At 35.8% G+C, this 13,630-nt stretch overlaps 2 protein-coding genes across 2 annotated transcripts in view; one reads left to right on the top strand and one right to left on the bottom strand.

Annotated features, from left to right (window-relative positions):
* Positions 1 to 13,630, bottom strand: part of LOC142344868 (uncharacterized) — a 577,092-nt gene that overhangs the window by 363,688 nt on the left and 199,774 nt on the right. The window lies entirely within an intron of this gene.
* LOC142344222 (ubiquitin carboxyl-terminal hydrolase 3-like) lies at positions 8,392 to 9,997 on the top strand. Its single transcript, XM_075395775.1, has one exon. It carries the CDS (start codon positions 8,415 to 8,417, stop codon positions 9,900 to 9,902), a length of 1,488 nt encoding a protein of 495 aa, XP_075251890.1. The 5' UTR covers positions 8,392 to 8,414; the 3' UTR covers positions 9,903 to 9,997.

The raw sequence follows: 13,630 nt of genomic DNA, 5'->3' as shown, positions 1-13,630 counted from the left end.
CAAGCTGAGATGTGATCCCATTGCTTGAGTGAATAAATTTTATGGTTTTCTTGCAATCTGTTTGAAACAAAAATGTTTTGTTTCTTATTTGAGGCTATCCAGTCCAAAACTACTTTGGTCGAATGTCAGTGTCATTTGTCGAAAATTTTGTCGAATGTCAGTGTCATTTTTCTTTGGTTCAGTTCTAGAAGACGCACACCTATTACATTGGCTTATATTTCCATTTTTGGCACGCTTATTTGTTTAATGAGAACGACTTTGCGCTTTCCAATGAGAAAAGAGGCTTGTTGCTGACCGTTTTGGCTATTTGTTGTACGGAGGTAAGAAAAGGCTGCCATAGCTAACATTGAGGCATCCACCAAAATGTGAAGTTGGTTGGCGGGGTTTCTGCTCAAATTATGAACAGTTCTTGGCATTCGAAATTCTGGCTTGGCAAAGTAGCTGTTTAGAACTTTCCGGAGGGCATTGTGTAGCTCCAGTGGCATCAATTCATCCCATTTATTCTCATGTTTCCAAATCTGCTGCAGAATCATTTTGATCCTAACTGTCAGAGGAAACAACAGGCCGAGGGGATTAAAAATTGAGGATACCAAACTGAACAATTTCCTTTGTGTGTACACTGCTGCATATTTAGGAAATTGTTGTAGGGGAAACATGACGAAATGTTGAGTCCGTTTTTGACCAAGGACTCTCATGATTTCTTTTGTTTCGTCTTTGTCACCGTCTAAGATTTCAACGAGAACCTCTGGTGTGTGTGAAACAAAATTTGTCAACCTGAAGCCGCTTTTTTCAGGCAGTCTTTTTTTTGTGAAATGGAGTTTTTGGCTTCCGCTATTGTTGGCAGAGATTGGATGGATGCAGTCATTCATATAAAAAAGGTGCTTAATGGCATTCAAGGTTGCTGGGTTTTGAATTTTGTTATCTTCAGCACATTTCTGAAGAACATAAATTGCCCAAAATGGTGAAAGTGTAGCACCGAAGATTAACGTAGTAAACCGGAGTTGTTGGATGTTGTTTTCTATCATCGAGAGAAATCGAACAGCAGACTGGTCGTCTTGTGTGAGGGCATTAATCATGAACATACCTTTGATGTCTGAAAAGACAGCGGCCGGATGATCTCTGAATCTCAACAAAATTCCAACTAAGTTTTGCAATAAATCAGGACCGGTTGGAAGATTTGAGTTCAGTGATTCACCACAAAATTTTGATGCTGCTTTGGCAACACTTCTCACTTTTCCGGGTTTGTTTGGATAAGTGACTGGATGATGAGGTAAGTACCATATTGACTCTGGAGGTGGGCTTGCATTTCGACTATTTTGACAAAATTTTTATCTAAGTCTGCTTGGAGTGTCTGGTTCTAATTCTTATCCAGACCGGGATCGTTTTCTAATCGTTTCTGTAGACTTTTTAGTTCACTGACTGCTGAGAAATAGTTGTTCTGGAGTTTCTTTACAAGTTTCCAAAGAAGGCCAATCTGATATCTTTCACCGTTGTGAGTTTTCCATTGCTTGCATTATCAATTGGTCTTGTGAGTTGTCTTCATTTTAATTGGAAAATGCATCTTCAGCTTCTAGTTTCGAGAATCTTTGAACCAATTCGTCCAATGGTTCTACTTCAATGTCTTCCCGGCAGACATGGTACACGAATGGTTGTCGCTGTTGCTTGTTTGCCTTCATTTTTTTATGAGAAAGCTCAAACTCTCCAGCGAGAGTCCGACTAAGCTTTGTTTTTAAGCAAAATGGACGCTTTTTGCTACCTTGGATTATATCGACTGGGTTCGTGAAGGCAAAATTATTGACACTAAGGAGGGCGCCTGTTTTACCATTGGCTATAACAGGGGAAAATGTGATTAAGTTTCCTTAAGGTGTTGCATAATTGAGTTCAAGAACGTTAGCGGGCAATAAATTGAGAGCATGGCGTGCTATAGTCTCATCCAATGCTGTATTGATGATTGATTTTGTGAAAAGGCGTTACTGTCACTATTTCACTTACTTTTGACACTGGCATTTCATGTTCAGTGTTCACGTACTGCAGAGTGATTGATGCTTGTGCTTCGCAGATGTGTAAACTGGCTTCCTGTATTGGTCAAGGCGTAGGTATCAACACTTTACTTCCGTTTACAAATGAAAGTGGTAGTATTTGTAGTTGTTCATACCATTGAGGAGATGGAATTGTATTTCGGTTGATACTGAATTTTTGGGTCGAACTTCCACCAATCAAATGGGCACGTTGACAATTTTGCGGTTGTGATCGTTGTTTATCAGAAAACGATTGACCATATCTTGTTTGCTGGCTCTTTTTACTGTTGACAGTTCTACTACTCTTGTTTTGATTTTGTTGTTGGAAAGAGTGCTTTGTTTGGTGGCTTGGTAGATTTTGTGTTGGCTGATTGGGATTGCTTATTGAGAAAACAAAGCAGCGGTGGGCCGTTTAACTTGTTACGAAGGATCATGCAAAGCTGTGTGATGGAATCTTTTACAAGTTTGGCATCGTTTTCAATTTTTGTAATTTTTTTTACTGATTCCTCAGTCAATTCTCTAGTATTCTGAGCAAATTGTTGATCAAAGGAATTTTGAGAGAAGATTTGATTTATTATCTCCTTTCGGAAGGAAAAATGATGGTTTCGCCGGTCTTGGGGGCACTGGAGGGGAGACATCGCTGGCAGGGTTCTTTACTGTTATATCGTTATCTACTGTTCTGGGAAATCGGTGTCAATTGTTGCAACTGGAGTTGTCTTCTTGAGGTATTTGAGGCCCAGTTGATGTTATCGCGCACTCAAGTTGATGATTGACTCAATTGACCAGCATCGACGAGAAATTTGACTTCTAGTTCCAATTTTCCAGACGTGATATTAAATTCGAGTGACGTTTCATGACCGAGTTTATGCTACTAAAATTCTTTATCCAGTTTATGCCAAACTTTTGACCGAGTTTTCCACAATGATGCTATCGAGGTTTGTCGTCAGTTTTTCAACGCCCTCTTTGATTTTCTTGATCAATAAAGAAAGATTGAGGAATAATTTCCCTTGCTCAACGGATATCTGTAAGTGACAAAGCTAACTTTTCATGTTGAGTTCAGTCATTTTGAACTTTCTCAGCGCGTATTGTAACTTCTGGCTGTTTTATTTTGTTATCTTTATGAAAAGATTGCAGTCGACTCTTAATTGTTTTCTCATATGTAAAATAAAGTTAAAAAAACGGCTCGAACTTAACGGTGCGACGATATTTTTTGGAAAATTAAAAACCCCTGATGTTTATGTAGGCTAATTAACATAGCTCTTTTTGTTCATAAAATAGCGACGCAGTTTTTTACGAAAACAAGAGTCCTATGTGTGTTTTTTTGTGGTGCTAAATCTAGCTAAAAATTTTATTAAAAAAGCGTTTGCGCGTGTGTACGGTTCATTTGTTGAACAGGACCAAATAATTGCTTTCATTTGTTTTAAATACAAGACTTCCCAATGATTCCTCAGCAAATTTTTTCTTTCATTTAATCACAGTCAAAGTACAAAAAATTTTTCTTGAACTGTTTTCCGTTTTGTGTGTGCAGTCTTAGGAACAAATAAAATCTAAAAAACAAATTAACTGAATCTACATTGATACTTCTGCAAAAACAAGTTAATTGTTTTTTCAAACTCTAAAATGCGGAGCCAAAGGGCAACGTGAGCTACAGATAAGCCGAGAAGACTGGTTAATTAAATGCGGGGTCTACTTTGAAGATCTTTTCCAGCAAATTTGGATTTGCAATTCTTATGAATTAAGGACAACTGCTACTATTAAACTGCTTCTATTTGTTTCTGAATAATATCTGCCACCTATAAATTGCTCATCTTTACTTTGGTGACTGATGCGACACAAAGGAAACATTTGAACCATCCTCTTCAATTGGAGACTACTGAGACCAAAGGGGAAAAGGGACTTCTTTCGGCAACTTCTGACCTCTGGACAAAGAGAAGAGAAGTTTGAGTTTTACAACTTAAAGGAAAAATTTGCGCGGTTTCCTTAGAGTTTTTGGGTTTCCTTGTTTTTGAGAAAGAGAAAAGAGTTTTTATCTTCTCTTTTTGTTTTTCTTGAAAATGTGCTTTCAGTGTATACTACACCATCAACTAGGCGGGCGGCTCATAGTATGCATAAAATAGAAGTAAAATAGGTATAAATGTTGGATTTTCTTAGGAGCACAGGCAACCCCATTAACTAGGCTCCAGGCTAGTAGTATGCAATTAACATCAAAGAAAACACGAACACCTTTGTAGGTTTTTTGTAAGAAGTTTTCAGGAACTTTTCTGTCTGTTTTTCACGGTTTTGTGAAATTGTTATATAATTTCTCAGCTTGTTGTGTAATGAAGTGAGGAAGTAAATGAATAGTTCTTACTGAAACTTGATTGATGTTTTTAATAAGACGTTAGAAAAAACTTTACAAAAAGTCTTTTTCGAGTTTTTTATAACAGAGAAGCAATTTTGCCAATTTTCAGTTGCTTCTTCGCAATTTTGCAAGGGCATGAAAAAAATTTTCAGCTTGTTTTCAAACAAACTGAAAGCGCTTTTTGGAACGCTTTCATGCTATCTTCTGAAAATTTACAAAAAAAATTTTAATAAAAATTTTTTTGAATTTTTTAGAGTAAAAGAAGCCAATTTGCAAATTTCAAGTTGCTTCTTTACAAAAGTGCAAGTTTGTTCATATTTTAGGTTTATGTTCTTACAATTTGAGGGGTTTGATTCAATAGTAATTCAGTATCTATTGAAAACTTCAGAAAAAATATTAGAAAAGCGTTTTTTTTTTAAATTTTTTAAGTCGAAATATCAATTTTTATAATATTGAGTTGCCCCTTTACTTAAAAGCAAAATCGGTTAAATAAATTTGAAACTTGCTCTCTAACAAACGCAGTGGGCTTAATCAACAGGTTTATTGGATCTATTAAATGTTTATCAAAACGTTAGGAAAACGCATTTTTTAATTTTTTTGATCAAAGAATCAAATTTGTCGAAATTGAGTTGCCTCTTTTTTAAAAGTGCACGTACTTTGACTTTGAAGCTTGTTTTCCAACAAACTCATGGCGGCCAATTAATAGGTAATAGTCTATCTAATAAAGGTTTATTCAAAACGTTAGGAAAACCTTTTTGAATTTTTTGAGTCAGAGAAGCAATTTTTGTCAAAAATGTGTTTTCTCTTTACTAAATTGCAAAGTCGATAAACTGACTTTAGAGCTTATTTTCTAACAAGACCAGTGGGCCCAATCAATGAGTTTTTTTCGGATTTATTAAAAAGTTTTCATTAAAATGTTAGAATAACGTTTTTTAATTTTTGAAACTCAAAAAAGCACTTCTGCAACTTTTTCGATTTTTGAGCAAAATTTTGTATGTTTTGTTAAATGCTGACATGTAGGTTCCCACGGCTATTTCTTTCATAAACCATCAACAAAAGCTCCTTGGGGGACAATTTTCTTGTTTTGAGATTTCGTGTCCCAATAAAATCTGAAAATCAAATTAACTGAATCTACATTGATACTTCTGCAAAAACAAGTTAATTGTTTTTTCAAACTCTAAAATGCGGTGCGACTAGGCAACGTGAGCTACAGATAAGCCGAGAAGACTGGTTAATTAAATGCGGGGTCTATTTTGAAGATCTTTTCCAGCAAATTTGGATTTGCAATTCTTATGAATTAAGGACAACTGCTACTATTAAACTGCTTCTATTTTTTTCTGAATAATATCTGCCACCTATAAATTGCTCATCTTTACTTTGGTGACTGATGCGACACAAAGGAAACATTTGAACCATCCTCTTCAATTGGAGACTACTGAGACCAAAGGGGAAAAGGGACTTCTTTCGGCAACTTCTGACCTCTGGACAAAGAGAAGAGAAGTTTAAGTTTTCCATTTTAAAGGAAAAATTTGCGTGGTTTCCTTAGAGTTTTTATCTTCTCTTTTTGTTTTTCTTGAGAAGGTGCTTTCAGTGTATACTACACCATCAATTAGGCCTGCGGCTGATAGTATGCATAAAATAAAAGTAAAATAGGTATAAAAGTTGGATTTTCTTAGGAGCACAGGCAACCCCATTAACTAGGCTCGAGGCTAGTAGTATGCAATTAACATCAAAGAAAACACGAACACCTTTGTAGGTTTTTTGTAAGAAGTTTTCAGGAATTTTTCTGTCTGTTTTTCACGGTTTTGTGAAATTGTTATATAATTTCTCAGCTTGTTGTGTAATGAAGTGAGGAAGTAAATGAATAGTTCTTACTGAAACTTGATTGATGTTTTTAATAAGACGTTAGAAAAAACTTTACAAAAAGTCTTTTTCGAGTTTTTTATAACAGAGAAGCAATTTTGCCAATTTTCAGTTGCTTCTTCGCAATTTTGCAAGGGCATGAAAAAAATTTTCAGCTTGTTTTCAAACAAACTGAAAGCGCTTTTTGGAACGCTTTCATGCTATCTTCTGAAAATTTCCAAAAAAAATTTTAATAAAAATTTTTTTGAATTTTTTAGAGTAAAAGAAGCCAATTTGCAAATTTCAAGTTGCTTCTTTACAAAAGTGCAAGTTTGTTCATATTTTAGGTTTGTTTTCTTACAATTTGAGGGGTTTGATTCAATAGTAATTCAGTATCTATTGAAAACTTCAGAAAAAATATTAGAAAAGCGTTTTTTTTAAAATTTTTTAAGTCGAAATATCAATTTTTATAATATTGAGTTGCCCCTTTAGTTAAAAGCAAAATCGGTTAAATAAATTTGAAACTTGCTCTCTAACAAACGCAGTGGTCTTAATCAACAGGTTTATTGGATCTATTAAATGTTTATCAAAACGTTAGGAAAACGCATTTTTTAATTTTTTTGATCAAAGAATCAAATTTGTCGAAAGTGAGTTGCCTCTTTTTTAAAAGTGCACGTACGTTGACTTTGAAGCTTGTTTTCCAACAAACTCATGGCGGCCAATTAATAGGTATTAGTCTATCTAATAAAGGTTTATTCAAAACGTTAGGAAAACCTTTTTTGAATTTTTTGAGTCAGAGAAGCAATTTTTGTCAAAAATGTGTTTTCTCTTTACTAAATTGCAAAGTCGATAAACTGACTTTAGAGCTTATTTTCTAACAAGACCAGTGGGCCCAATCAATGAGTTTTTTTGGATTTATTAAAAAGTTTTCATTAAAATGTTAGAATAACGTTTTTTAATTTTTGACACTCAAAAAAGCACTTCTGCAACTTTTTCGATATTTGAGCAAAATTTTGTATGTTTTGTTAAATGCTGACATGTAGGTTCCCACGGCTATTTCTTTCATAAACCATCAACAAAAGCTCCTTGGGGGACAATTTTCTTGTTTTGAGATTTCGTGTCCCAAAAAAATTTGTGTTTTTTGGATACGTCTAACCGTGGAAGGGACTTCTGAGGTAACGTCTGGAACCTCGGGTGATCATCTCTTGTTGACGTCTGGAACCAAAAAAAGTCAGGCCTTCTTGGTCGGGTGACGTCTCAAAACCCTTGAGAAAAAGGAAATCGTATTTGGTTGGCTCGTCTGCAATAAAAACTCTTCCTCTGGGTTGACGTCGTAGTCTTGGATATTAGTCCGGGGGTGTGCTCATGCCCCTCTTGGTTTCAAAAAAATAAAGTAGATTACAAAGGTTTTATGCCCCTTTTTATCAAGGCGGTTGGTCGCCAAAATTATGTTTAAAAACATATCTCTAGTCTTAACATTTGTTAAAAGAGCACGCTATGTTTCAAGTTACTGGACAAAAGAGTCAAAGTTTTTGTTACAATTTTGGCGATTTATTTGAATCATCTTGAAGGTTGCAATAACATTGGCAACACTTTATTTTCTCCATCTTTCGCATCTGATGCTTTAATTATTGACTACTGTTAGGATTTATCATATACATAGGAGTTGACTTGCAGTCTCGAGTTGAGCGTCTATCTTTTTAGGGGAGCGGCTTTCTTTTAATTGACCTTTTCTATGTAAAATAAGACGTGATCGTAGGGTGTTTAAAATTTTGTACTCCCCTCCCGCTAGAGATCGAACCAGAACAGATGCCTCAAATTAGTGTTCAAAAACCTTGAAGGAAAGTTTGCAATATATTTGCTATTTACAGTCCTCCTGGTGTTGCCAGAAATAAAAGGGTCTTTCCCAATAGAGGATTCTCGCCCATTATGTTATATAGATACGGTAATTGGGGGTGGGGTATACGTTAGGAGACCTTAAAGCTGGGAGAGGGGACTATAACGGGAAATACTCGAAATAAGAGGCACGTTCTCTTGTTTTAATTTTCGGATCTTTTCAGTTTGTGCCCCCCCCCCCAGCTTAGTGGCTGCATATTATTTGCATCCCCCAGACGCACGTGCCATATTTTTACATAATGATATACTATGTAACGACACCTGCTCTGTAACTGGGGGGCACAAACGGAAAAGATCTTAATTTTCATGTTTTTAGTATGGTATGTACTCACTGTTCAAATCTGGACGCTGCTCTGGTTCATGTAGCTAAGATTACAACATCTGGAACTTTAAAGTGTAAGAATTGTGATGACAGTTCAAACCTTTGGATCTGCTCTGATTGTTTCAATATTGGTTGTTCTCGCTATGTAAAAAATCACGCGCTAGAACACTTTAATCAAACTAAACATCCTATTTCTATCTCAGTTGCTGATGCATCTGTATTTTGCTACGGTTGCGACGAAGATGTTCAAATTCTAGACCAAAGCATTGTCAATTTGCAGAAGTCAATTGTCTTGAACCATGTTAATCAGGTCCAAGTAATCTTTATTGACTCAACGTCTGAAGTCAGTGTGGGTGAAGTAAAAGTACTTCGTCCAAAATTGGACGCAAATGACAATCCGGTGGAATTGGCTCGACCAAGAACTTGTGGTTTAAGGAACCTTGGAAATACTTGCTACATGAACGCTGCCTTACAATGCCTTGCCAACCTTTCACTATTTTCTGATTTTATTGCGCAAGTTGCAGTCGACCCTACATGCTCAAATGAAAGCCGAACAAGCTCCGGACGCAGCACAAGGTCCAGTAGACACGCGAGTCAAGCACCAGTGATTGCTGAATGTTTATCAAAGCTCTTCAAAGCCATGACGACTGAGAAAAACGGGCATTCACATAGTCCAGATTCATTCCGAAACGCATTTGCCAAAATTCACGACTCATTTTGGGGTTTTCGCCAACAGGACTCACATGAGTTCCTTAGGATTTTGCTCTCTCAGCTGGAGTCGGAATTCCCTATTTATCAGCCATCGTTGACTGATGTGATAAACCAATGTTTTGGTGGCAAGTTGCAGAGTGTTGTTGTTTGTATTCAATGTGGTTCTGAGTTTGAAAAAGTGGACTACTTCTACGATCTTTCGGTTGATATTCCGGCTGAGTTCTGGACTAAACCCAAAGACCAATCATGCATGGAAGTCTGCACATTGCAGGATTGTATATCAAAGTTCTTCACTCTCGAAAGCCTCACAGAGAATGAATGGTTTTATTGCACTGAATGTCAGCTGAAACAACCGTCAGCTAAACAGTTTATGATTTTGAAGGAACCCAAGATTTTATGTATTCACATAAAACGCTTCAGACACGATAAAACTACTAAGTCCAAACTCAACACTTTCATATCATTTCCAGTTAAAGGTTTAGATTTATCACAATTCTTAGTGGAAAACGACACCGCTGAAATGTCGCCAAGCAAAAAGAGAAAAGTAGCGACATATCAGTTGCAATCTGTGATTGTTCATCACGGCAGTAATCTTTCTTCGGGACATTATACGTCTTTTGTCAATATACCTCAAGTGCAAAGTGAAATTTCAGAAGAAACTTCCTCTCAAACTGGGAAATGGTTTCATTTTAACGATAGTAGTGTCAGTGAAGCGTCTGTAGATTCCGTCAGGAAAAGTTGTGCCTATATTCTTTTCTATTGTAAATCGTGATAGTTGTTTAGTGAAAGCTTTTGTAATTGTTTTGGCCTTTTATGATTGCTTAGTAGTTAATTTAGTCTAATTTCAATATAGTTTTTCATTTTCAACTCTTTCCTAGTGATCAGTTATCTTTTAAAATTGAGAATCAACCGGAGGTGCAAACTACTTGTCTTGGAAATTATTTTGATCTACTGAGTCGAACCCAGGGAGCTCATACAATTCATAGGCTGATCTTAATTATGTGCTGAAATATTAACCTTACACACAGCGTACGAAGACATTGAATTAAATAGAATCTTTAAATACAATGGTGCAACGTTCTGTCAAAGTGAGTAAATTATGATGTAAATTACTCTGACTTTTAAAAACGCAACGTTCAAGAAATCTGAGGACAATAGTACGCGACGTTGTTGCAAGTCTTCCTGTATTAATTAAACCTGAAAAGAAACATCTGTGAACCTTCTATTAAATAGCCGGTGGGGGTGGCTAATAAAATGAGCAAATATTTCATCAAAGATCATCCATCCATCTTGAGACAGCTACTATAATAAATAAAGCACGTGGCATTGGTACCTACGCAATGGTACCAAAAAGCTACGTACATTTAGAGAATCTAAAAAGCGCAACAAACAGCAAATAATACAACTTATCAAATCGGTTCTCTAGTAGCGGGTCATTACGCTCATAGCTTTTCTTAAATATCTTGTAGACAATATGTAGTTTCCACATAAAATTGTAGCGATATCTGGGTCAACTTTTCGACACTTTTTCTTCCAAATTTTTCCCAAAGAACGCTGTTCTCGTAATAGTTCCATCGAAATCGCCCTTAAAATTTAAATTAGATTCAGATCGAGACTATTTGTTGACCATTCAAGTACCTCCCGTTCCTTTTTGAAGAAATTGATGATAATTTTTGATTCATGCTGAAGAGTATTTTGTTGAAAATTAAGGTCTTGAAAATCCTCTTTTCTTTATTTTTTCAAAATCTTTATGTAATCTAGAACGATTAGATTGTTTGAACATCCAAAAAACGGTTTGCGCCCATCTGATTGTATTGTATCCCAAAACATAGGTGATCGCTAGTTCAAACTTTTTGTAGTATTGTCAAGAAATCTTAAATTTCACGCTTCAAAAATGACGCGTAAATGGCACAAATGTGCTGTGTGTACCTTTCTGGTACCATTGTGTATTTAGAATTTTTAATGTAGGAAGAAGCCAAAAGGGGGGTTGTCTGAACTACAATTCAATGAGATTGTTAATTTCAGGTAAAACAGGTTAAAAATGTACTAGGCCATTGATTCACTTGCCAATTAGGTTCCAAGTTCTGAATCCCTGGGCTATTAAAGGTGCTAATTTCTGGATCGACAGATAAACAAATCCTATTTAACACTTAAATATTTGAGGATCTTTTCTAATAAAGTTTAAACATTTTCATTTTGCCATTTCAGTCTTCAAAAATGATGTCGTATGCAAAAGTCATAAACCGAACTCAGTTACTCCTGCTATTGCCAAATTCTTTGAGCTCATTCTGCTCAATCAAGAGAATGAATATATCCAAAAAGATAAATTACCCAATGATACTAAGTTTGGATTTCAAAGGAATTAATCGTCCACAGATATTTTACATTTAGGTGAAGCACTACAAATTAATGAAGAGTTAAAAAACTTAATGCTAAATTTATTGATCTTGCGAAGGTATCCCACTCAAAATCTTAATCTCTGTTCAGAAAACTAGGGGTGTATGAACTTGTACATAACGTTGAAAAATATTTGTCTTTCCTTTTACACAGAAAACAATGTGAAAATTTTGACTTTTTGGACCGTAGTTCAGCATGCGGGCCTTCAAGAAACATTTTTGGGGTCTCACAATTTTTCTTCTCTACAGCAAAGATTTTCGGGAAGAAAAAGGAGGAAATTTCCAAATTGTCCAGATTGTAGACAATATCCGTTCTTATAACAGAAACAATAACTCAAAATGAATAGTTGTTGCCTCAAGGTTTTGGGAAAAACTGAAGTGTACGTCAAACAATACGTGTTGCTAATGCAAACTGACAAAACCAACATTACTTTTCTTTTGAAGAGAAAACTTTCGTGCGGGAATGTAGGTTTCAGTGGAGAACATTAAACGATCCTTGCAATTACTTGGAAATTGTAATTGATTCTTATTAAAGTATTCCAATTCTACTCAATAAAGCTTAAAGTCATCAATTGTGAGCAGATCAATATACCATTGACGGCTTCAAATACCTCTTGAAGCATCAGTACTCTCATGTTTAAATTTCAATAGATTTGTTTTCAAAATTTGTACACAGAAAAGCGATTGTACTTCAGCGTGACCTATTTGCAGCAGAGCAGAATCGCTAATTACTCAAATGGGCTGTTTTAAAAAACGAGGGACATTTTTCCGCAAGCGCATTCAGGTATGCAAACTTTTAACTAGTGGCAAATGTTTTGGTTTAAAAATCGAAAAGCAGAACGGCATGTCAGTGTAGGCAGGCAAACGTTCCCTGCAGCACAAAAACATTCCCAGGTAGACTAAACTTCCTCTTAAATTACCTAAAATAAATTTCTAGCAAAATTTAAGCCAAATTTAAAACGAGCTGCTTCAGCCGTTTAAACTTGTACCACAAGAAAAAGCGTCTGCAACTTCACAAAATATCTTCGTTTATTAGAAGACGGAACCTCTGATCTGTTTTGAAATTTTCTTTAAATATATAAGATTGCAATTAATCGTCACTGTCCACTGAATCTTATAATTGGTAAACTTCTTTAGCGGGCGGGCTCTCTTTGGTTCCTTATTGAGATAACTTGTGCTGGCCATGTAAGTCAAAAAAGCGTCGACTGTTGTGCGTTGTTCCACATTTTGTTGTTTTTGACTGTGTGATAATGGTATTGGGTGTGTGGTGAAGCAGGCTAATGAGCTTGCTTCACTGATTCCGATGTTGGCAATATTTACAAAAAAGTTGTGTCATAAAAACTCATGTCACGATGTTCTTGCTTTACCTGCCGTCCGTTGGTTCGATGCAAGTGTAACCTTTTCGTGAAGCTTACTTCACAAATCTTTTGCTAACAAGAAAGATGAGACAATTCACAAATTTTTTTCAGGTAAAGAAATAAACTTGGATTTAATTTTCAAGTTTTTTCGCCATAGCACAAGTTTCTCCACTCGTACACTGTTAAAAACAATGCAACGGAAATTGGAATTAGGCGTCAGATAACGCATAAGCAAGTCGCAACAAGCATTGAAAGAATGTATTTACGCCAATTTTTTCAAGCCCCGCGCTGCATTATTTGACGCATGATGTGAAGAGATGATTTTGATTTAAATATTTGGAGGTTTTCGGTTCGTGCCCGAAGGTACGTTATCCCCCCACTCGTTACAGAGCACGTGTCATTATATAGTAAATCATCGTGTAAAATTATAGCACGTGCGTCGGGATGCAAATATTATGCACCCACTAAGCTTGGGGGGGGGCACAAACTGAAAGTATATATTTTAATATACTGAACATCAAAAGTAAGTTAGGATCACCTAATTTTATGGACTAAAAATAGTTATGAGGAAATTTTAACTGGAACTTAAAATCACATTTCGAAAACAAATGAAACCATTTTTCTCCTACAACAATGGCCTTTCCTGCATTTGAAATTCAGATAATGCGCAAAGGTAACTAACCAGATATCACAATGTAAATTTGATCAACTCCATCCAAGTTTCACAGCTGTAAAAAGAAAGTTGT

Source organism: Convolutriloba macropyga, chromosome 8 (assembly GCF_964194025.1).
Source record: "Convolutriloba macropyga chromosome 8, txConMacr16.3, whole genome shotgun sequence".
Classification (NCBI taxonomy): domain Eukaryota; kingdom Metazoa; phylum Xenacoelomorpha; order Acoela; family Convolutidae; genus Convolutriloba; species Convolutriloba macropyga.
The sequence above is the reverse complement of the archived record's forward strand: the minus strand, read 5'-3'. Positions and strand labels throughout refer to the sequence as shown.

Coding starts and splice junctions, on each gene's coding strand:
- LOC142344222 (XM_075395775.1), top strand. CDS start 8,415: ATGGTATGTACTCACTGTTCAAATCTGGACGCTGCTCTGGTTCATGTA.